General features: G+C 45.9%; 1 protein-coding gene across 2 annotated transcripts; it reads left to right on the forward strand.

The window, feature by feature from the left end:
- The first annotated feature begins 25 nt into the window (after nt 1-25).
- On the forward strand, nt 26-21,989 carry smad7 (SMAD family member 7). 2 transcript variants are annotated; one of them, XM_084159965.1, is made up of 4 exons: nt 26-1,562; nt 2,623-2,676; nt 7,496-7,567; nt 21,069-21,989. In XM_084159965.1, the coding sequence occupies exons 1-4, from the start codon at nt 1,094-1,096 to the stop codon at nt 21,605-21,607; spliced, it is 1,134 nt and encodes a 377-aa protein (XP_084016091.1). In that variant the 5' UTR covers nt 26-1,093; the 3' UTR covers nt 21,608-21,989. The 2 variants fall into 2 exon arrangements, with proteins under 2 accessions (XP_084016091.1, XP_084016090.1); XM_084159964.1 differs by lacking the exon at nt 7,496-7,567 and having other exon boundaries at nt 38-1,562.
- The last annotated feature ends 1,980 nt before the right edge of the window (nt 21,990-23,969 follow it).

Here is a 23,969-nt window from a genome sequence, read left to right on the forward strand (position 1 = left end):
GCACTGGAGACACAGCTAAGAGCACAGAGTCAGAAAGAGATAGCGAGTGAGAGAAGGCAAGGGCACTTGAGCTATTCGCGTCATTCGCAGACCTTTTCTGAAGATCGCATCACTTCTTTGTCAAACTCAACTCACTTTATTCCTCAGACTACAGAAACTTCATTCAAAAAGTGGCTGGATTAATTTATCAAGGGATATTTAGAAATATAGGCTATAGGTAATTATTGTAAAACGGAACATAACCAAGACTCTGTTCAGTATTCAATTGGAAACGCAACTACTCTACTCGGGGTAGATTTCTGTCTGGCACTTCAGCGGCTCCAGTTTTGGATTTGCTCAATCGCTTTGGATCTGTTTGGAGGATCATTTCGTTCTCTCGTAACGTCTAAATCTATACTGAAGATCACATCATGTGCAGACGGTTATGATATTTAGAAGATAAGGGATAAAACATAGACACCCGCCTTTGTTAAAGCCTTTTTGCTATCGGATCAAGGGTTGTGTGGATTATTATTTTTCTAAAGAAAACGGGCGAGCTTCGTTTTTTTCATGGATATATAATTCTAGTATTTTACCAGGCTATTTAGCCTACTGGCTCAGAGTACCATAAAAAGCCAACTCATAACCATATGCGCAAAGTAATGTTAGAATGTTTTTTCTTTATACATAGCATACTGATGGAATGGAACGAATGTAGCATTTAATGTTCACAGTAGACTAGCTCTACATTGTAACAAATTCTCTATGCTGCTATTTTGTATTCTAGATGCTCAGCGTTCCTACATTGATATAAATGTTTATATTTCGATATAGCTGCATATTAGTAGGATTATTATAGTAATAGGTGATGGTTAATTTCTCTTTACAGAGAAGGTTACTATCACGGCAGGAGCCTTGAATTTTTTTTGTGGGGTTTAGTTTTTAGAAAATTAGACTGGCGTATGCTACAGATTTTCTTTGCTTCTCCACCTCCCAGTTTCTACATAATAATATCTCAGGCTGCTTGTCGTTGCCTGGACTCGGATCCCGGAATCTTCATGATTTGCGGACATCATGCTCGTTTTTTAGCCGGGAAACCCTCTTTTCGTCCCGCATGTTTAGGACCAAACGAACGGGGCTCGTCCGGCGACTCTGGAGGAGCCGTGCGCCCGTCGAGGGCGAGGGGGAGGCGGATACACGAACGCATGGATCCGGGGGTTGCTGTATGGGTAAATCGACGAAGGTTGCCGGAAAAACTAGCGTCGGAACGGAGGCTGAATTGAAAGCCCTGACCCACTCGATACTGAAAAAAATAAAAGACAAACAATTAGAGGGGCTCTTGCAAGCGGTGGAGTCAAAGGGGGGTGCGCGGAGCCCCTGCCTGCTCCTACCCAGCAAAGTGGACACCAAACTGGGTCAGCAGTCTTATTCCCTCCCCTTGCTGCTCTACAAAGTGTTTCGGTGGTCGGACCTCAGGCATTGCTCGGAATTAAAAAGGCTATCTTGCTGTGAATCCTATGGGAAAAGTAACCCAGAACTTGTTTGCTGCAATCCTCACCACATGAGCAGACTTTGTGAACTCGGTAAGTTAATATACACGGACCGTTAATGTGTTTAAAAAAAACAATCATTGATTGCAAATTATAGGCATGGTCTATCTGTTTCACTATTATATATTATATGTGGGTAAATTGATTGGCATGTCACTTTGCCAGACATGTTGACACAATTACAGGTGGTGTCTATTGCAATAGCACAGGTCAGACTTAGTTGGTGTGACGTTAGAACAGTTTTAGCAGCATCACATCTGTCCATATGGCAGAGGTCCCTCATTTTATTATTTATCTATCTGGGATACAATAAAAATATATATTTGCTTTGAATGACTCCTCACAGGTAATGCAGAGATTACAAAGATCAACGCAATTGTAATTACATGATGTCCTTATTAATTTATAATATGCAGTATTTTATATTATGTAGTCTCTTTATTGGTTTGGCAAAGCTTGGCCTAGGTATTGTATTTATAGATCTGTTTTTGCTTTAAAATCTAAATGGAAAAGCTTATAAAGAATTCAAATAGGCCTAGATGTTTATATTATGTTTTTTATACTGAATGCATGGCCTACACATGTTAAATGTGGTTTCCCAAGTTCTCCCACTGTCTCATAAAAAAATATAGTTGAAAGTAATTTGATTGAACATTATCATGTTTTCATGTCAGGACTACTACTAATATAACACACAAGACAGACCTACACAATGTTCAACTATTTTAAATGTCCTAGCCTTTCATGTAGACTATCATGTGTATTTGACAGTCAGTCTAGACCAAGTTAGTTTGCTTGCAGCCAGCCCGGCAGAGATTGCGACTGGAGTGTCCTGTTCTGTTGTGAGCCAGAAGAGACCCGTATCTCCTACAGCCTGAGTCGGAGCCTAGTCAGATAGCTGCCTGGAGGCTGGCGCCAGGCGCCCCCTGTTTATCTCCACCAGATATCAAGGCAATCGCAGCCTTGCTGCCTGCCGTGCCTCCAACCCTCACTGCTAACACAAACAGTTTTCAAAAAGAATGCAAACTGTTATCATAAGTTTCTATCTTCCCCTGGACCCTTTTTCTAATGCCTTCTTTCTTTTCATTTTCAGAGTCTCCCCCTCCGCCTTATTCCCGATATCCAATGGACCTTCTTAAACCACCCGGTGAGTTTTATTATTACTTAAAAAATAAAAAAAAAGTAGTTTTTCATGAATGTTTCTCTCTTGAATGTAGGCTACATATGTTGAGGTTTCTGGTTGTGTTTGTATTTTTCCAATGAGCATACCCACTGGGCACACACTGGTTTAATCAATGTTGTTTCCACTTCATTTCAATGAAAATTATAGTTATATTCCATTTGTAAAAACTAAAAGGCATATTATAGGCTTATAACTTATAAGTTAAACATAAGTTATGACAACAACATTATACTTTTGCCTAGTAATTTCTAAACAACATGTTATTATGACACTAGTGAAAAGGAAGTCTCATACTAACTCAGTCATTCACACTATTAGGTGCATTGAGTTCTGTTCTGTGTATATGGAAATGCTCCCTTCTCTGTTTTGATTTATGATGGTAGTCAGACTGAGAGTGGTATGCCTGCCCGCGCAATGCAGCCCAGTGCAGATCAGGGCCCTGTAATAGAATGGCAGGTAGCCAAGGCCAGGGCCCATTCCAGGCTGGCACCAGCTCTGTAGTGGTTGTCTGTCTGCACAAACTTTTGGCTGGAGGGGGTGACCTGGCAGGACAGATAAACAGCATTGGCAGCAGAGGAGAGAGAGAGAGAGGAGACACACGCAAGGAGGTTACACAAAATAATCACACACACACACGCAAGACACACGCGTTGTGTATGTGCGTGCGTGAGTGAGGGGGTGGTGGCATCTGCAGTGAAGGGAGAGTTTGGGGGGAAATGTGGATCACACAAGGGAAAAAGACAAAGATTTCTGGAGCCATGTTTTATCTGTTTAATTAATCTGACTGTAGATTACAGCTGAGGATTTGGGAGTGTCACATGTGTGTATGTTTGGAGCTCTTGTGTGTGTATGCAGGCCTGTGGTTTAGTCTGTGAGCCATTTTAGAAGGAAATGTCTGCCAAAAAAGGGAAGTTGGGAGTTAATGAAATGCTGTGTGTGTTGCTGCTGTAGGCTATCATGGGTCTCATCCATGCCTGATATGGAATGAATCCTTATAGCCTGCTCTACTTTGGTCAGATAGATTTTATGTGTATGTTAAAGATTGAAGTGAAACCATTAGAAACATGTTCATCATTTAATAGATAGAGAATGAAGAGACAATGTTTAGTTAAGCAAGGACGAGGTCGTGAGTTGAAGTGTTTTGGCGGCGGCTGTGAGTGAGTCACTCCTTTTATGAATCAGACAGTTTTTGGGTTTCCTGCATGCTCCGATCAGGCCGCACAGAGTGAACGTTCCGGGGACGTTCCAAATACCACCCTATTCCCTATATTGTACACTACTGTTTACTTTATTTTTATTTTTATGGTCCACTATATAGGGAATAGGGTCCCAGGGACATCATTGCTAATGGGGCTGGATCAGCGCTGGGTAGGAAGACATCGTTTGGGAGGCAGCTTCCTGTGAGGATGCTTGTAGGGCTCCATTAACCGTTTACTACACTTCCGCAGCTCTTTTTGGAGTGCCGCTTCTTAGTGAGTGATGTGGACGAATACGCCATGTCCCCAATGAGAGAACGACACACACACACACACACACACACACACACACACACACACACACACACTCTAGTCTCTCATCTGGTTGTGGTAAGGAGGAAAGAAGAAAGAAAGACGGAGGAAAACAGAAAGAGAAAAGCCCAGTGAAACAATAGAGCAGGAAGCAGCAGAAGTTTCCCCAACAGCAGCAGCAGAGAAGGAGAAAGTGTCTTTCATTGAACATAGGGAAAGAAAAGAGAGGAAGTCATGTGCAGCTGCGATTCTTCGAGGGTTCAGTGGATGTTAATATAGTCGAGAGAGAGGGAAACTAAAGAGTGTGAGAGAGGACAGATATTAATAGGACAATAGAGTGGAGCGTGGCTGGGCTGCAGAGGGTAGGGAGAGAGACTCACACGGATGCACACACACACACACCGATAGCACGCGCACACACACACACACACACACACACACACACACACACACTGAGCCTGGATGTAGAGGACAGATGAGATGCCTGACAGACAGACATGGGAATTCCCTCTGGGCCAAGGGAGCTGTCAGTCATCCAGTCCTCCCACTCTATATAGGCTCTGACTCCTCTCCTCTTCCGTGTGTCTGTGTGCACGTCCTTGTGTGTGTGTCCACTCCAGCTCTATTTAGTCCTCTGACTCTTCACCACAATTTGTTTCACAGGCCACATTACCATGCTAACATCTTACTGGATTACATGGTGGTCTGGTCTGCATAGCAATGTCCTGCCTCATCACTCCACAATAGGAGGAATACCCCATGGTGGAGTGCTAGTACAGTGTGTACCTGCATATATAACACATATATTATGGATTATGAGAGGTATAGGTGTGTAGTAGAACATTTTTTCTTCTCTGCCTGGCCTTGGGTTGTACTGTGTGTGTATGCAAACTTTGGCTCCCCTGGGGTTAGGAGCATGATGTTGTAAGGCTTGCGTCCTTGACCAGCAGAACCAGCCATGTACAATGGGGACAAGGATCCACTCGAGAGACAGACAGGAAGGTAGACAGACAGTCTTCACTGGACCCAGGTAGGAGCTGGTCGGTCGCGGGCCAAGTTCAATAGACTAACTGCCACGTCAGAGGCACTGCAAGTCTGAGTGTGTATGTGGATAGTTTACCTACAGGACATGAGCAACAGATGATCAATAGTCAGTCAATAATGAGGGCTTAGTAGTGTATTGATGATTCCAATGTCTGAAGTTTATGGTATAATAATTCGGCTATAAAAAACATCAAAGGGGAGTCAGCGGTATGTGTTTCAATTTCTGTTGCTGCATGCGTAAATCTGAACAGGAGAGTGTGTGTGTGTGTGTGTGTGAGAGAGGGAGAGTGAGGGAGAGAAGGACAGAGAGAGAAGTTCTTTAAGGAACAGGAATCAGATGGACGTGTCTCTCTCCATACTGCCAAAAATTGGTCAATATCAAAGCTGCCGTCGTAAAACGCTAGCTGCCTGCCTCTCTCTCTCTGTCACTTACTTTAAATCACTCTGTTCACATCTTTCCTCTTTCCCACACTCTTCATCCACATTTTCTGTTTCTATTTGTTTTACGCTCCATCCCCGTGACTTTCTATCTACACCGCTCTCCATCTCTCTCTCTCAGTAGTTCTTCCAGGTCTTGGGTCTGGACTAGCTCCACCTCAGCCCCGGTACTGTGGTGAACCGTGCCCAGGAAACCAGGCCTGCAGCCTGGACAGCCATGAAAGAGAGGCAGGCTGCTTGACCGTGGCCCTGTATCTCGTTAGGTTGACCACAGTACCGTTTTGACAGAGTCCTTTTGATCCTATGGAGGCTGAGACTTAACAGAGTCACAGTCCACATATTGGAACAGATTCATGACTGGCTCACACAGACCGATTCATCAGTAGTAGTCTTATAGACAGATAATAATACTACATAGAAAAGTTATTACATTGAAGTGTAATACCCGTCTCCCTCGCTGCTACAACTCCTTTTGGTGGCACCACCACAAGAACACAGGGGGTTAATCTTAGCAGGGACGGGGGGAGACCGAGGAGGAGAAGAGAGGGAGCGAGAGTTTCCTCTGTCGGCTAGTATGCTATTAAGAAAATGCGCTGTACACAGTTTTCAAGGCTGGGGCTATTTCCTGTTTCGCTCATTGTTTTGGGTTTGATGGAGTGTATCCTGCTAAACTGTATATTCCTATTAGAGACTAGGTCTGACAGTGTCCCAAATAGCACCCTATTCCCTATGTAGTGCACTATTGACCAGGGCCCATAGGGAGTCCCATAGGGCTCTAGTCAAAGGTAGTGCACTATATAGTGAATAGGGTGCCATTTTGGGACGCAACCAGGCTCTGATAAGTGAAGTAGTGCTAGGCTACAGTGGAGGCAGACATGTTTTTCAAGTCAACGCCTCTTTTCCCTCCAAGCCAGGCATTTATTTATTCTGGGCCTTTTAGAAAGTTGGAGGAAAAAGGAAAATGTGATTGTGTTGGGAGTCTTGGTTGGTTTTACGGTGTTGGGACTGGGAGAAGGAGCAGAGCAGGGGCGCTGCTGTGTGTTTTAAGTGCTGTGTGTGTGTGTGTCGAGACCTGCCAGAGCCTGTCGTCAGAGCCTCTGCCAGCCCCCCCCCCCCCCCCCCCCGCTATGTCTCTCTCTCTCCCTCTCTCTCCACCAACATGGCCGCTCTAGTTGTCTCACTGAGTAAAGACTGCTGAGGATTATGGGATTAGTGGTGGCTAGTGTTGAAGGCCGTCACAGGGCAGGCCTCCCACATTAGTAGTCAGTACTATTCATACTCTGTCGATGAAGGGCTGCTAAGACTTGATGTGTCTTCGAGATATCGCCAACTTTCATGATGTTACTATCCACTAACTAGCATGTTAAGAATCTGATCTATTTTGTTTTGTGTCATATTATTGTGCTACCAAAGGTTCAGTCGCAAATACTGTATGATTACAAAAAATGACAAACTACAAAAATGATGTATCTAATACTGGTATATTTGAGGTAATTTCACCAGACAGAAGTGCAGTGAGGTAGTGAGTTTGTAGGAGTGAGCTGTGTGTGTGGATCTGTGAGGTTATTAGTGGTGCTCCTGGCTAGCTGTCTGAACTGACTGAGTGACTCCCAGAGCTCAGTGGTCCAGTGTCTTCATTAGGAATTGATTTCACTGTGTGATTGACAGCTTCTCACAGCTGCTCTCTCTGCTCACACTGTGGTTGATCTCTCATTCTAACACACACACACTTCCTCTCTCTCTCTCTCTCTCTCTCTCTCTCTCTCTCTCTCTCTCCTTCTCTCTTTGTTCAGATTCTCTAGACTCGGGTCCTTCATCCACTGAGACTGGAGGAACTACCTACTCGGCCCCTGTGGGGCTCTCAGGTAAGACGCAAGCCCATGGTTTTTATTTTTCTCTCTCCCTCCCTCCCATCCTCCCTCTCTCTTTCTGTCATGATGCAGTGGCTAGTTGGAGGGGCCCCTACTTCCCCTCTTCGCTGTAATAAAAGAAGGGAGGAGTGTTTCTAGAGATCCACATAAAATCCTCCCGGCTCATTGAACAAGCGCTCTTTACCGCCTTTCATTTTCCCTCATGCTGTTTTGTTTAATGTAATCCAAACAGAAAATAGGGCTGTTTGCTTTAGAGAGCGCTGTATATTGTGTGTGTTTGCGCTCTTCTTGATTTTGCCTTTGATGAGGATCTGAGCTGAGATGTTACGGTGTGTGTGTGTGTATATACATTTTGTGAGGCGATAATCATGTCATCAGTATACCTGCAAGGGGCCACAACATCTAAAGCTGGATGAAGCCCTATCAATACTATATCCTCCATGGGAACATGAACACAGACATGCAAGCTGCTTAGAGGGTTGGTTAAGGTTGACTGGTCATGGGGTTGAGTCCATGTTATTCTGAACACAATGCACTCAGCTAGCAGGGGAGGTCTGCTAGCCTTAACCTGTGTTACTGCTCTCTCTCTCTCTCTGGTAATAATAACATATTCTGTACCTGAGGGAGGGAGGTGTTTTTGGACAGCCTCTAAGTCTTACATTTTCTCCTATAATCCTGTAGGCTATACCACCTTTCTCGCGTCTCTCTCCATCCCGCCATCCATCCAGAGGCAAGCAGATAACACGGTGTTTATGGGTAAAAGAAAGAGGGAAGAAAATAAAGAATTCAGCTGTGCTTTCTCTCTCTCGTTCAGATGTTTCTCATTACAGAGACTTTAAAGTTTTTTTTATGTTGGTTGGTCGGGGTGCTTAGCTCGCTCACTGCCTATTTTTCTTCCCCCTCCTTTGTTTAGGAGAGGAGCGGGTGTTGGCTGGGAGGGACGGAGGGAGGAGGGGGAGGGTCAATGGTCTCCAGATAGGGGCTTTTTAGATTGGGGACTCAGATTGTGAGCTGGGCTGGCTGTCTGGCTGAGTGTATAAACACAGAGCAAACAAAGCCTCCAGAAACAGAAAAGTGCAGCTCTCTGTCTCTGTTGTGGAGAGGTTTTTAGCCTGTTTTTTAGAACCCCAGTGCAAACTGTGAAATCGTAGACTGGAGTCTAACTAGCTAATCCCCTCACCTCCCCTCCCTCCCCCTCTTCTTCTCCCTCAGGCATGCACCCCTCCCCTGTTTTCCTTCCTGGCTGAGCCAATGCAGGCCGGCCAGCCTTAGTGAATGGGGCTCAGTGAGGGGAGGGGAGGGGGGCGGCAGGGAGTGAAGGAGGAAAGGGCCCGGGCGCCTGGAGCCAAGGATTTGATTTCTCTGGCAAGGGAAGAAAACTGTGCTCCCCCCGGGGCTCTCACAAAAGAAACATGCCCCTCCCGGAGGCTCCATGTTGACCTTTTAATTCACTCTCGTTGCCCTTTTTATGTTGCTACCCAGACGTATTTACAGAAGAAGAGGGAGGGATGATGGAGATGGTCTGCTTTTTATGTTGCGCTCTCGACTTATTTACAGAAGAAAGAGGGTGGGAGGAGGATGGTACTGCTGTTATATACACACATACAGTACACAGCCTATTGAAATTGGAATATGACATTCTAAGAAGATTACCTAAGCCTAAGTATCTAACACATTAAGCTTTTATATTCCTAAATAAAAAAAATAAAAAATGATTTTGCAACCATCTGCAGTTAAGGTTCTAGATATTGACAAAATATTAAATACTTGAAACGATCAAGAGAAAAAACAATGGGGGAAAAGAGCAATAGCAGATCTTTCTCTCTCTATCTCTATCTCTCTCTCTCTCTCTCTCTCTCTTCCCCCCCCCTCCCCCTTTGCCTGATTATGGTCTGGTCTGGTCGGCTCAGGATCAGGATTATATAGTGAGACAGACTAGTGCTCTGGTCTGGTCTAGATTATCTGGTGGGAGGAAGACAGGCTAGTTACTGTAACTGGTCTGCTCTGGTTAGGATTATATTCTGGTGGGAGGCCCCTAGCCCCAGACTCGTCCCTGTCCCTAACCTCGGCCTTCTGTGGTCCTGGAAAGCAGGGTTATTAAGGAGTTAACCTCAATGTGACAGTGACAAGCACAAATGCGAACTAGGCTGCCTGCCAGACTAGGAGCATGAAAGCCTCCTCTAGCACGTCATCTGAGTGGAGCAAAGGGAGGAGAGCCAGGGATGACCGGAGAGACTGGCCGTGGCCCGGGGCTGGGCCAGGATTGGACCTGAGGCTGGGACAGAGGGTCACGAGTCCGGGATGGACAGAGACCAGAATTTGGCCATAGTAGTGGGTCTGTTCTTTTGTATATGTTGGCCCCTTTCTCTCTGCTCCAGTTCCTCCTCCTCCTACTCATGGGTCTTTTCCTGGCACAGACAGGTCCCTTACCCCGGTCAGGGTGGGCTTTGTGTTTAGTTTGCGATTGTTGTATTTGTTGTATTAAAATATTTGTATGTGGATGCGGAGAGGGACCTTGCAGAGTGGGTGGTGGTATTGTAATCAATCAAATTGATTTATAAAGCCCTTTTTACATCAGCAGATGTCACAAAGTGCTATATAGTATAGTAATGGTATAGGTACTATTGGTGATTCATAGTGTGTACATTGGGGTGGGCGCCAAGGGTCGGGACCAGGGGGTGATGAGAAGAAGGTGGGGTGCTTGAGGCTGGCCCAGATGCGGTGATGGCGGTGAGGTGGGGGTGAGGAAAGCGTTAGGTGTTGTATGTACTGTATCTCCTGTGGGTGAATGAGACTTGGGGGGTGGAGGGGGCACAGTCAGGTCACAGGGGGCGAGGTGTTGTATCTATCTCCTGTCCTTGGTGCACTGCGCGATTGAGTGCTGGGAGGCTATATGACTTTGTCTGTGGGCGACAGAGTTGGAGGGGGGTTAGGTGTTGTATCTCCTCTATATTCTATGGGTCCATGTCGTGAGTGGCTGGGGCTCTGTCCCTGTGCGTGTGAGTAGTGGTGGGGGTCGGGTTCAAAGCCGGAGGTGGCATGCCTGGCTGGTGCCGGCTAGGAGTGACCCCAGAGTGCCTGGTGTAACAGGATCCTTCTGGCTCACTGCTCTGCTGTGGTGGCGCTGAGCTGACAGGCACACTGTTCGTGTGTGTGTGTATGTGTGACAGGCCACGGCCTTGGCCGTCAGACGATGGGATAGAATGACCCACACAGGGACATAGACTGTCTGGCTGACGGGGCACACACACGCACACACACACACACACTGGATGGCGGCCTACTGTCACACAGGCACTAGCCTAGCTTCCTCTTCTCAGCAAGTTACATTTAGGTCGAAGTATATTATTAAACTGTTAGCTAGCGAACCCAGCCACTAGCCCCTCTGAACTGGTTACTGGCCACTTAACATAAGGTGTAAACTAGGTGACTCTGGTAACATTACAATTGGGTTTCTTCTTCCTACCATCAAGTTGACCGTGAAGACCAGTGACTGACCCAGGCTGTAGGAGCCTGTCTCTTTGTACTCTGTTCCTTTTCTCTTTCCGTCTTATCTTCAATGTTTAAGTCTTACAGCCTACACCTCTCCTCTCTCAGTCCTTTCACCCTATGCCACATTCTCAGTCTCTGCATTGTTAGCTAGCTCCTTATTGTCCCCTGGCCCCACTATGAGAGGTGAGGTGGTGGAGGTGAACCCCTTCAGAGAACAGCTCCAACAGAGCAGCCACAGTCTACAGTCCCCCCTTAGTTCAATTCCTGTCTTGTTTGGGTTAACAGAGAAGGAAAGGGCAGGCAGTCACAGGAAATTACCTAATGTGTTTGAGGAAAAGGCAATGAACAGGGAGGGAGATGAGGGTGGCCTCCTCTGAATGGAAAGCAAACATTAAAGACAGTCAGTCAGTAAAAAGAAAGAAAGAAAGAGAGAGTTAGGCTGAACAGAACACCCAGTTCGTCACAGTTTAGAGAGATCCCTGATTAATCAAATGGCCAAACATCTTGACTTCAACCTTCTCTAGCTTTTCAGTTCAATCCCCAAACTTATTTTATTTCTCTCCTTTGTTTTTCTTACTTGCAGAGAGGGGAAAAGGCATGGTCAAAGGAGAAGCAGTTCTCTCTCTCTCTGTAATTTCAAAACAGCCCTCTCCTCGGTGGTTGCGTCTCAAATGGCACCCTTTTCCCTTTAGGGTGCACTACTTTGACCGCATAGGGCTCTGGTCAAATGTAGTGCACTATACAGGGAATAGGGTGCCATTTGGAAGGCGATCTGTGTGTTTCTCAGTTGACTGAGCTGCACTGAGCGAGGAACTTTCATTACTTTCCACTTCCTCTCCAAGAGCTGCGGCCAAGGAGTTCTCTTGGCGGGCGGGGAGTTAATTTGGTTCTGGCCGTACACGGTTCCCCACCCACTGTCATTATGGTGCATGAATCTGAAAAACTGTGAGAGAGAGAGGGGGAGGATAGAAGAGGAAAAACAGTCCAGTTACTCTACATGGCCAGGCATTTAGTTTAGTTCAGGCTCTCTACACATTAGTAGTAAATGCTACAGGCTCAGGCTGGGCCCCCAGGAAATCACACAAACCCACTCTGTGACTGTTCTGTAAGGCTCCACTCCCCATCTCCAACCCTAACCTCAACTATATTTATTACCCTCAACGTTTCCTCCTCCAGTCCAGTCAGATTCCTTTGCTCTAGGCTCGAGGGGCACCGAACAGAGTTGACAGAGTCCTACCTCTGGCCAGGCCGAGTGAAGTTAGTGAAAGGCCCTGCCTGTAGTTGTGTGAGAGAGAGAGTTTTTCCTGGGTAGAGAGTTTTTCTCTGGGTTGTTTCTTTTTTTAGAGTTTTACCTTTGGGCAGAGTGAAGAAGTGACGGGTTGGCCTAGAGTTTTACCTCTGGGCAGGCAGAGAAGAGTGAAAGGTTAGGGTGGGCTCTGCCTTGCTTATGTAGCTGTGTAGGGTTCTGAGAGAGAGTTGGTGGGAGGCCGGCAGGGAACAAGGTGGCCATTGTTTGGCCTCAGCGGCTCGAAGGCAGCGGCTTTTCACATAACTCATTGTATGAAGATGATCAAAAGAGAGGGGAACATTCCTTCTCCCTGGTGTGTTTTTTCACCACCACCAGTCCCCTAGCCACAGAGAGAGAGGTGGAGGGAGAGAGCGGTAGAGAGAGATTTCTGTGCAACGTGCTCTCTCTCCTCTTTCTACTATTTCCAACCACGGCCAGCCAGACCATTCATGTGTAATCAGTCAGTAAAGCTGGTTGGTTACAGCAGATGTCCGGGTACAAGCACCCTTGCCTGTCTGCATGACAGACAGACAGCACTCCCTGTAATATGATGGCTCTGTCACCAGCGCTATGGTCGTTGCTGTGGCAGCGTAGCCTGGCGCCGTTTTGGTTCCCACGGAGATCCCTGACATCCTGATGTAGAACAATGCTGCCTGTTGTTCAGTCTGTGTCGCTACAGCGGTGTCAGAGGGACAGGGTTCTAGTCAAGCCCTGCTCTTGGCAGCTCTGTGGTGGGGTGAAGGACCCATGATGACATCATCATTTCTGCCTTTCTGCATGCCTCCCTCCCGCCCCAGCACCATCTCCTGCTTTTCCACCCTGTAGTGTTTGCTTACTCTGTCGCTCAGGGACATCTAGGCCGGAGGAGGGGGGCCAGAGGAGGGCAGGATGGGTGCACCTCCCTGCCTCACAAATGATGTAGTGTTGGAATAATAAATCAGTTAACCAGCCTGGACCGGGGTAGAAAGGGAAGGCCAGGGGTATTGTGACTGGGGCTGTGGGGTATAGGAACTAGGAAGGTGCCGGGCGATGGGTTAGTCCCCCCCCCCCCCCATTTCAATCCAGTCAATTCAGGAAGTAAAATGAAATTCCTGTGATCATCACATAAGTGACCTCTGGGTTGGCCTGTGGAGTAATGACAAAAGCAGGGTCCTAGTTCCATCTCTGAGATGTGTCCCTGTTGTTTGTGTGTACTAGTTATTTTTTGTTTTGTTGTACGCATTTGTTCAGATTGATAAATAAGTTAGAAGCACTAGCTACATGTTCCCCCCCTCTGTGTATGTGCAGCCACTCATGTCCCCTTCCTGCGAATTGGGTCAGTATGTATATATGGACAGACTTCCTGGACTGGAGGAAAGAGCTGCTGACATCTTCCCTGTTATGTAATGCTTCTTCCCTAATTAGCAGTTTCCCCCTTCATTGGCATCCTATGGGGACAGAACAGGGCCTAGCAAACAAAGCAACACTTATGTTATTTCTCTCTCTCTCCTCTCTCTCTCTCTCTCTCTCTTTCTCAAGAACAGCCATACTAGCACTGATGTCACTCTCTCTGACACTCATGTCCTCTCTCTCACTCCCCCTCTCTCTCTCGCCCTCTCTCTTCTCTCTACCTCTCTCTCTCTCCCCAGCCGTAGGTCAGTAGAGCCAGTCCTCTCCTCCTCTGTTGTGTTTAGACTGGCTAGAGTTTACCTTGGCTAATTTCTGGGGAGGGAATGCCTCTTGAGATTGTGCTGCTGTCAGAAGGGCTGATGCCTCAGGAAAAAGATAACATTTATAGAAGGGTAATAACTCTGCATGCCCCGCCCTGGAGCCTCTCGAGAGCTTTTACAGAGTGTCTGTGTGTGCGCGTGTCTGTGTGTATGTGTGTTTGGCCAGTCTTCTGGCCTGTGAGTGTGAGAACCGTATTCTTCTTGGATCTAGCCGAGCCTCTGTATTATTATTATTATTATTAAGTTATGGTCCTATAATTATGTCAGTAGGCTAGCTGGACCATTCCTTCCAGTGACTGTACTATACTGACGTGACTCCACCGCTCAAGCACTGAATGTCTCCTATAGTCAGAATAGTTGATCCCTTGTGTGTTGTGATAAATTGTTTTGTATATTTGCACAAGACATAGAACAAAGACACATTTATAAGAACTAAAGGAACTAAAAGGTCACTTGTGTTGTGTGTTTGCTTATAAATCAATACGTACCAGTCTACTAGATCGTTTTAAGATTGACAAAGTATGCAGCCTTTCCTTTCATTAAAGGCAGTTCAGCTGTAGTCAAACAGAGGAAGAGACAGACCGAGACAGAGGAGGCCAGGCAGGCAGCAGAAGAGAAGAGAACACAGAGAACAAAATAATGTATTGTAATGACCTGTGACCCCTGAAATAGACTTGCCCCAGGCTGAGCAGGGTGTTGAGACTATGAATGAAAGACAAAGACGCCTCCTCCCTTCATGTCGAGGGAGGGAGGGAGGGAGAGAGAGAGAAAATAGGGTGCCATTTGGGACAAAGTCAGGATAAATAAGAACTCATTCTCAGGTGTCTTCTCTGTATTTACCAATGTTGATAGTGTGTACTCACATTTGAAGGTTAAACAGCAAGCGAAAAAATAACAAAATGCTTCTGTGTGTCACAGGTGGTTGGTGGCACCTTATTTGGAGAGTATGGGCTTGTGGTAATGGCTGGAGCGGAATCAGTGAAATTGTATCAAATGCATCAAATACATGGTTTCCGCATGCTTGATTCCATTCCATTCACTCCATTCCAGCCATTATTATGAGCCGTCCTCCCCTCAGCAGCCTCCCGTGGTGTGTGTGTATGTTTGTATGTGCCTCAAATCAAATTTTATTTGTCACACGCTCCGTAAACAACAGGTGTAGACTAACAGTGAAATGCTTACTTACGGGCCCTTCCCAACTATACAGAGAGAAAAAAATTGAAATTATTGAAAAAGAATAACACAAGGAATAAATACACAGTGAGTAACGATAACTTGGCTATATACACAGGGTACCAGTACCGAGTCGGTGTGTGTGTGTGTGTGCGTGCGTGCGTACACGCGTGTGTGTCTCACAGTGTGTGTGTTTGTGTAGACATCCAGAAATAGTAATGATCGGAGTGTGGAGTCAGACAGAATTAATCATTAACTTTTCCAGACTGCTCTGCTCGCTGTCTCCAGTCTCTCTCTCCCGTCCCCCCTCTCTTCCTCCGCTGCCCAATAGTCTCAGCTACAGCTGGCTACCGTGGACTGTAAAACAAGGAGCCATTAGAAGGCTATGGGGATCCACAGGGGGTGGGGGTTGAAGAGGGAGGCCTGTCTGCTTCCCTGTGAAATGGAGCTAAATGTTTCACATTGTTGGAGGACTGAAAGAACATGCTTCTTTCAGAGTTGTGAAAGAGAGAGCTTCCTTTTCTCCATTCTCCTTGGTGATAGACCTGTATGCCTCTACTACTAGCTTGTAATCTTGTATTTTTAGTGTTTAACGTAGGTCCATGAGCTTGTGGTTTTGTAAAGATTGATGGTTTAAACCAGGCTAAAACAAGTCCATTACCTAGCCTGAGTATGTATTGACATTATTCCAGACCATCTACCTGAGTCTATAAGAACAGAGGCTGGCCCAGAAAACAACAGGCCAAACAAAGAGCCTTGGAGCAGATGGCAGCAGCCAGCCTAGCCTAGTAATCTTCATGTAGATAGGCGGGGACTTGAGACAGCCACACAGTATTTGGCTGTGTCCCAAATGGCAACCTACTCCCTATATAGTGCACAACTTTACTATATAGGGAATAGGGTGTCATTTGGGACACATACGTTGTCTTTCAGAGTATATCGTTGATTTTTGTTGGAGTGGAGTGGTGGGGTAGAAGAGGAGGGAGGAGTGGGTAACGTACCTTGCTCCCTCTCTGTTCCACTCTGTACCCCTCAGACCGACCCGTTTGAAATGACGCCAGCCTACGACAACAAAAACAGCACGCACAGAGAGAGGGTGAAAAAAAGGAGGGAGCTGTACTCTGCTCTGCTGCAAGAGAGAGTGGTGGAGAGAGAAAGAGAGGGAGGGAGAGTAAGTGGAAACAGTGCTCTGGTGTTGGCGGGGTTTGGAATGTCCCACCCAGGCCCAGAGCAGAGCCTGCCCTACAGTCTGGAAGAAGGAGGGAGGAAAGGAGGGCTGCCACCGGCCGGAGCTCAGGGCTGTAATTCATCTGCCTGTCTCTGGTCCAGTCATACTGACGGCAGTCCCTGTCTGCCTCTCTCCCTGTGTGTGTGTTTGTCTGTCTGCCTGTCTGTCTGCCAAAAACCCTGGCTGTGCGTACATATAGACAGCACTACAGCCACTGTGTCACAGCGCCAGACAGACAGAGGGGAATTAGACATAGTCTGCATATATGCAACACGGGGAAACAACCACAGCCCCATGGGAGAGAGAACTGAGAGATAGGGAGAGAAAGAGGGCTGAGAGAGAGAGAGGGAGGCCCTCTTTCTCACACACCTCTCTCACACCCACACACACGCTCTGCTGGAGGTCCATAGGCTTGCTCTTGTGTTAGCAGATGTGTTCTCCTAATGCGTGAGAGAAATGTGAATGTGTTTAAACCTGGTTGTGAGTAGTATGATTGCCATGTAAAGGGCATGTGTGTGTTAGGAACTCCGTGTGTGCGCTGCGAGGCTCAGCCAAGTCTCTCTGTGTGTAGTGCCATTTCTCTTCATTTCGTGTGAGCCCGCTGGTTGTCAGAACAAGCTGTGAACACACTCCTCTCAGGACTAGGCTGTGTGTGTGCCCCACAAACGGAGGCAGGCTTTCAAACTCCCTGTTAGTCAGTTAGCCTTAGTGTCACTGCACTGCCTTAGCTATGTTTTTGCTTGTGGTAGCAACTTGCAACAGTCTGTTAAGGGTGTTAGCTAGCACAATTTTAGCTGTTAATCATTACTGTAGACTGTCTCTATATTGTGTTGCTAACCTTAGCTGCTCTGTCTTACTGTTACAGAGTGTTTGTGGTTATTATGGTTTAACAACTGTAGCTTGTTACGGTCAACTGATGCTTAGTAGTTGGTTGGTTTTAGCTGTAACCTTGTCATGGCTGTATTATGGTTAACTGTAGCTTAGTAGCAATGTTGTAATAGTCTGTTATGGTTAACTATAGCTTAGTAGTTGTGTTATAACAGTGTGTGTTGGACGGTTTTAGGCATACTTTGTCATGGCTATGTACTAGAGGCTTGGCCCCTCTCCCTGTCTCTCGGTGTTCCAGCCCTCAGATCATTAATGCTCTTATCTAACACTGTTACTTTGGAATGGAATGCATTCTAATGCTGTCATTATAGTGGCCGTCTGTCCACCAGCCCTCCCGCCCGACAGGCAGCAAGCCACGTTAAAATAGGCCCTCAGCTGCCACCGTCATCGTCACGACAATGCACTGAAAGACGGCCAGACAGCGGGAGGGATGGAAGGGAAGTGTCTGACCCTGCAGGGTGACATAGTTTAGACTGATACATAGAGAGCCCTGGGACTGATAGTTAGCTGGACAGCCACATACTTTCCCTGTGGGTTTTCCCTGGGTTGTACTGTAGTCAGTGACAGCAGGCACAGAGATAGATAATAGTGTTGTAATTGTATTTCTATGGTGGCAGGACTGTGAAGTGTGGGTTCACTTTTGTGTTCACTTGTAAAGTGTGTGTGTGTGTGTGTGTGTTTGACTAGGAAACAGAACCGCAGGAGTAGGGGCTCTTTTATTTATCTCTCTCTACCTCTCTTTCTCTCTAGTCCCTCCCTCCCTCTGTCTCTGTAGTGTGTGTAGTCGTGTGATGAATACCTCGGTGGTTTCAGGCTGTGATGACAGGCTCAGACAAGCAGCCGTGTAATGACCTCCGACGCCAGCCAGCCCAGTCTCTCGCTCTCTCTCTGTCTCTCTCTCTTTCAGGTATAAAAAACAGAGGAAAGGGGGTGTGTGTGGGGGGGTAGTGTGGGAGAGAGAGCGAGGGAAAGAGTAGAGAGCACAGCCCACAGGTGAGCTCTAAGAGCTTTGCCTCGAGTCACTCACATCCAAGGAACAATGAGAATATTAACGTTGAGGCCTTTAAGATGGCACACACACGAACAAGCACACACACACACACAGACAAGCACATAGGAGCGGCCTCCTCACCCTTTATGCCTCCTTTCTCAGTCTTTTCTCTTCAGTCGGTTTGAGAAAATGTAAATACAAACGTTGTCCCTAATAGCTGGGGAGCTAGCTGGGTGGATTTACAATAATTCCCCTCAGCCTTACATTGGCTGACTTCAAAGAGAACGGCCCACGAACAGCCAATCATTTTATGGAAGAAATGTTTTCCCCTCCCTAGTGTTGTCCTTTCCTTGTTTTCACTAGTTCTTCATGAGGTCAGGGGCTGCGTCCGAAAAGGCACCCTATTCCCTATACCAGGTCTCTCCAACCCTGTTCCTGGAGAGCTACCGTCCTGGAGGTTTTCACTCCAACCCTAATCTAGCGCACCTGATTTGAATAATTAGCTGGTTGATAAGCTGAATCAGGTTAGTTACCACTAGGATTGGATTGAACACCTACAGGACGGTAGCTCTTCAGGAACAGGGTTGGACCGCCCTGCCCTATATAGTGCACTACCTTTGACCAGGACCAAATGGACCCTAGTAAAAAGTAGTAAATAGGGTGCCATTTCAGTCGCAGCCTGGATGCTGAGTTAATAACATGCCTGTAGTGTAGCAGAGCAGCCTGAGGAGGCCAGACCAGACTGTGGCTGCATCCAAAATGGCACCCTTTTCCCTATATAGTGCACTACTTTTGACCAGGGCTCTTGTCAAAAGGGATGCTGACTAAGATACTTCCCCATTAACATAACTGGACAGTTCTCTCTGCTCTGCTTCGGCTCTGGTTCCTCTGACGGGGTTGCTGGCCAAATTACTGGGTACACTCGGCCGGCCCAGAAAGATGAAAGGATTGGAGAGAGGGGGGATGGATTGGGGTGGAGCAAAATGTCTGTGAGGAGGCTCTGTTCCAGGTTTTTTCTTTTTCCTAGTTAACTTTTAACCATTGAATGTCTGACTTTCTCAGAGGATAGGCTACAACACTGAATAATTGCTGAGTGTGTGTGTGTGTCTTTGTGTGTGTCTGTGTAAATAGTTTACTGTCGGTCCTCTGCAGTTTATACTTTATAGTTTTGTTTGTAATTAGGCCATGGCGGTATAAGGATTGAGAGGAAGTTGAGATGCAAAAGTAAAGTTGTGAAAAAAGCCCACTTTTTCCTTTGCTCTTTCTCTCTCTCTCTTTCTCTCCTCTCCCTCTCTGCCTGGCTGACTCCCCCTCCCCTGCCTAGGAATCAGGTTTCTGTGGGATAGAGATATGGAGGCAGGGATAGGGAGAGAGACGGGAGGCACGCTAAGGGGGTCGGAGGGAAACCAGAGCTGAACGCTACACTCTTTACGCTCGGGGGAAACTCTAGACCTTCTGAGCGGCGTAGCTTTTCAACCAGTCACATAGCTGCCGTTGTTGTCCATTTACAGCTTTTTATGTGCCTTTCTTCAGAAGACCACTTAGTTTTCCACTAAAGGAACTTCTTTACCTCATGTACTGTGGAATGAAGACTTTTGAGTTATAGTTCTTTGTAGCTGTAGTATAACGGGCTTTCTGGTCACTGCTGCTTCTCATTGCTGTGTGTTTTATTGCCCCCCTCTCTCTCCTCTCCTTTAATCAAACCCATTCCTATGCGCAGAGTGGAGAGGAGAGCAGCTCTCATAGTCTGCCTCGCAAATGGCACCCTATTCCCTATAGTACAATACCTTTGACTACCAAAGGTAGTGTACTATAGAGGGAATAGGGGGACATTCAAGACACAGCCCTTGTCCTAGCATGGTTTTATACTGCCTTTCAAAGATAGGCCAAATTTCTTCATGGTTCCCCTCTCTTGAATATTAAACCTATTACTTATAATTTCCTCTGGTAGAATGAGGGAACGGCCATAAATCAATGATTAGGACAGATTTACCGTCCACTTGACGCCAGCACATTGTTAGTCGGCCTGTAAGGAAAATACAAGGCTCCAGACCAAAGATAACCATTAAGGCTTGTATAAACAGGGTTTGGATGGCTGTGTGCGTGTGCACGTGTGTGTGTGTCCTAGTGTTTTGGGCTGGTTGCTTTTCTTGTGCGAATTCCAGAAATTCCTGTACTGTTTTCTTGGATGGATTGTGAAATTAAGGATGCAACAAGCGGTATTTGGCAGCCGAAGTAACGTGTTTCCTTTGTGCACTGTGATATTGATTGTACTTTTGAGTCATAGGGCTTTGTAGTTGAACATATTGTGAAATGTCTATACAGTATTTAGTCAGAGTTGGAAGTAGTAAAACAGTTTTGTTTGTCTTTTATCTCCAAGTATCATGACTTTTTAAGACTTTTATTGAGTAGTTGTTGATAGGAATTCCTCTCCCAGCTCTCAGCCACTGCATCACCATGCTGGTAAAAAGCCAGATTTGTTTTCCTGTTGACTCACTAATGGAAGTCAATCTTGGCCAGTCTGCTTCCCCTCTATCCCCCTCTATCCTTTACCCTCATCTCTCCTTTTATCCCTCTATCCTCATCTGTCCTATCATCTTTCCTTCTGAATTACAGATTTTAAACTGTTGTATCTTCAGTCCAGTGTTGTAACCATTCTCTCTCTCTCTCTCTCTCTCTCTCTCTCTCTCTCTCTCTCTCTCTCTCTCTCTCTCTCTCTCTCATAGATTCCCAAGCTCTACAGGAGTCGGGTGACAGATCCCACTGGTGTGTGGTTGCGTACTGGGAGGAGAAGACACGCGTGGGGCGCCTCTACTCTGTCCAGGAGCCCTCCTTGGACATCTTCTACGACCTACCTCAGGGGAACGGCTTCTGCCTGGGCCAGCTCAGCTCTGACAACAAGAGCACGCTGGTTCAAATGGTGCGGACCAAGATCGGTTATGGCATCCAGCTGAGTCGCGAGCCCGACGGGGTGTGGGTGTACAACCGCAGCTGCTACCCCATCTTTATCAAGTCGGCCACACTGGACAATCCCGACTCGCGGACTTTACTGGTGCATAAAGTGTTCCCTGGCTTCTCCATAAAGGCCTTTGACTTTGAGAAGGCAGACAGCCTGCAGAGGCCTAATGATCACGAGTTCACACAGCAGCCGAGGACTGGGTTTACTGTACAGATCAGCTTTGTGAAGGGCTGGGGCCAGTGCTACACAAGACAGTTTATTAGTAGCTGCCCCTGTTGGTTGGAGGTTATATTCAACAACCGATAGAGGCAATGGATTATGGATTAACCTTCCTCTCCCTCCTCTTCCTAGGAGTGAACCGAGGACACGGACTAGCCCTTACCAATCCTTTTTTCAGAAGACAAAGGTTAAAAAATTAAGATGTTTAAAGAAAAAAGAAGAGACAAACAAACCCCAATTAACTTGTTTAATATGACAAATTACTCTAAGATTTAATTAAAGTAAAATAAAAAGCGAAAATGTATTTTATGTTATATATAAATATATTATTACTTGTAAATATGAAGACGTTTTATATGCATCATTATTTATGTATTGTGCAATGTGTTGATGAGAAAAAATTAAATAAGATGCACTTTGCTTAATATAAATGCAAACAAAGAAATGCCAAAATAAAAATACAAATACAAATAAATGTTTCTACTGGTGTTTATTTGCTATGGGTGTGCTGTAGGTACCAAGGCGAACGCAAATGTTCTTACATGATAATGTCTTCCACTGTAGGACTAAAAGAGGCTGAAATGAGTAGCTAACATGCACTACAATTGTCAGTTGTCACTTAACAGTAATTTGGCATTTGGATTAGTCTCAAAAGCTCTTTTGTTTTTGAATTTTGGTAAGGCAACTAAATATTGACAGACCCCTATCCAACATGACACAATCCACCTGCCTAACCTTGTCATTGTAAACAACGTCAACAAATTGTGGTCTATTTTCTATATTGTTTTACAACCATTGTACCATTTACAGTCATTTAACACAGCCTAAACTCACATCTCTGTCTGTCACCCTCTTTTTAAATGCTTGTTGGGGCTTTTTCTCTTGTTGTTTTCTGAATAATTAATGTTCTCTCCTTCCTCTCTTATTAACCGACCAAAGCCCTATACTACGTACCTGGTTTGAGGAGTTAGCTAAATAACTTTGGTCAACTCGGAATAACTGGTACTTTTTAGCCAGGTAATTTCTATGGCAACAAATCCTTCAGAACTAACCTGCTCCTGGGCAGGCTAACTCCATCAGAGGAGGCTGGTGGGAGGAGCTATTGGAGGATGGACTCATTATAATGGCTGGAATGGAATAAATTGAATTAATTCCATTCCAGCAATTACAATGAGCCTGTCCTCCTATTGATCCTCCCACCAGCCTCCTCTGAACTCCATTTATCCTGAATGAAGTGTCTGAGCCGCAAGTGGAGGACCAATGAAATCAGATTCCCTCCCTCTCGCAAAGATTGAGTCATCATCCCCTTCATTTGAGGAAGACAACTGATTAAATATTCAACGTTTTTTTGTGTAAGAAAATAGTCATGTTAAAATACCTATCACATTACACATTTAGTAATGACAGAATGCATTTGGAACTTCACACACAATTATTTTATCGATAGGAGTGGGGGAAAAAGGTGCTTGATAAGCACACCAAAGGCGACATTAACGATAAGTAATAAAGTAAAGATGGCATTTCAACAAGCCCATTATTGAAATGCCCATAATCTGCTGAATTTGCAAGATAACAATTGAAAATGTGCCACTGTTACGCCAATGGATTGATGTTTCAGCATTGTCTCAGTGAAGAGTTCGGCTAGCCACGTGCGACATGCACACGCAGTTACAAGCCTGCTAGAATTAGCGGCAGGCGGTCTAACAATATCCACTGTCATAGTACGGATGAAGCCTGAGCTGGAATGTGAAGCTAGCTAGCTTTAGAAAACCCTGAGTAGATCTAGTTTCAATCGTAGTACACCCCTCTGCTCTGATGACATCACAGGAAGGAAGCAATAATAATGACATACAGCAGCCTATAAAATTAACAGGCACTTAAAACACTGCCTGTGTCTGGCTGGCTGAGCATTCTGAGAACCAACACAACACCATGCAGGGCTGTGACGCGCTGCCCAGCTCTCTCTAACTAGCATGTGTGTGTGCCCGGCTCCTAGCTAACAGATGGCATGTAATGAGTGTTTTCCTAGTGCTAAAAGATAACTTAATGACTCTGAGAGTCTCTTTACAAAGAGAGAAACATCCTAATGAATAACTTTCAGAGCTATAAGGTGAGAGTCATAGATTGGTTCAGCAGATTCAAATTTGCACAAATGTGCTATTAACGGTGGAAGTGAAGAAATTAAATTCAAGTGTAGGAGAAAATACATATTTCTCCAAAACAAACCGTAGCCTACACTGCCTGAAATGAAAATGAAAGGAACAACCTGGACTCAGGGGTAGACATAACATAGTAAATGTAAATCTGTCTCCCTCCATTTAGCTAGGTGGCTATGTTAGATGGGTTAGGAGTTAGGTTAACATTTACATTTTGGTCATTTAGCAGATGCTCTTATCCAGAGCGACTTACAGTTAGTGCATACATAATATTTTTTCATACCCCCTGTGGG

Source organism: Coregonus lavaretus (assembly GCF_964263955.1).
Source record: "Coregonus lavaretus genome assembly, chromosome: 4".
Classification (NCBI taxonomy): Eukaryota; Metazoa; Chordata; class Actinopteri; order Salmoniformes; family Salmonidae; genus Coregonus; species Coregonus lavaretus.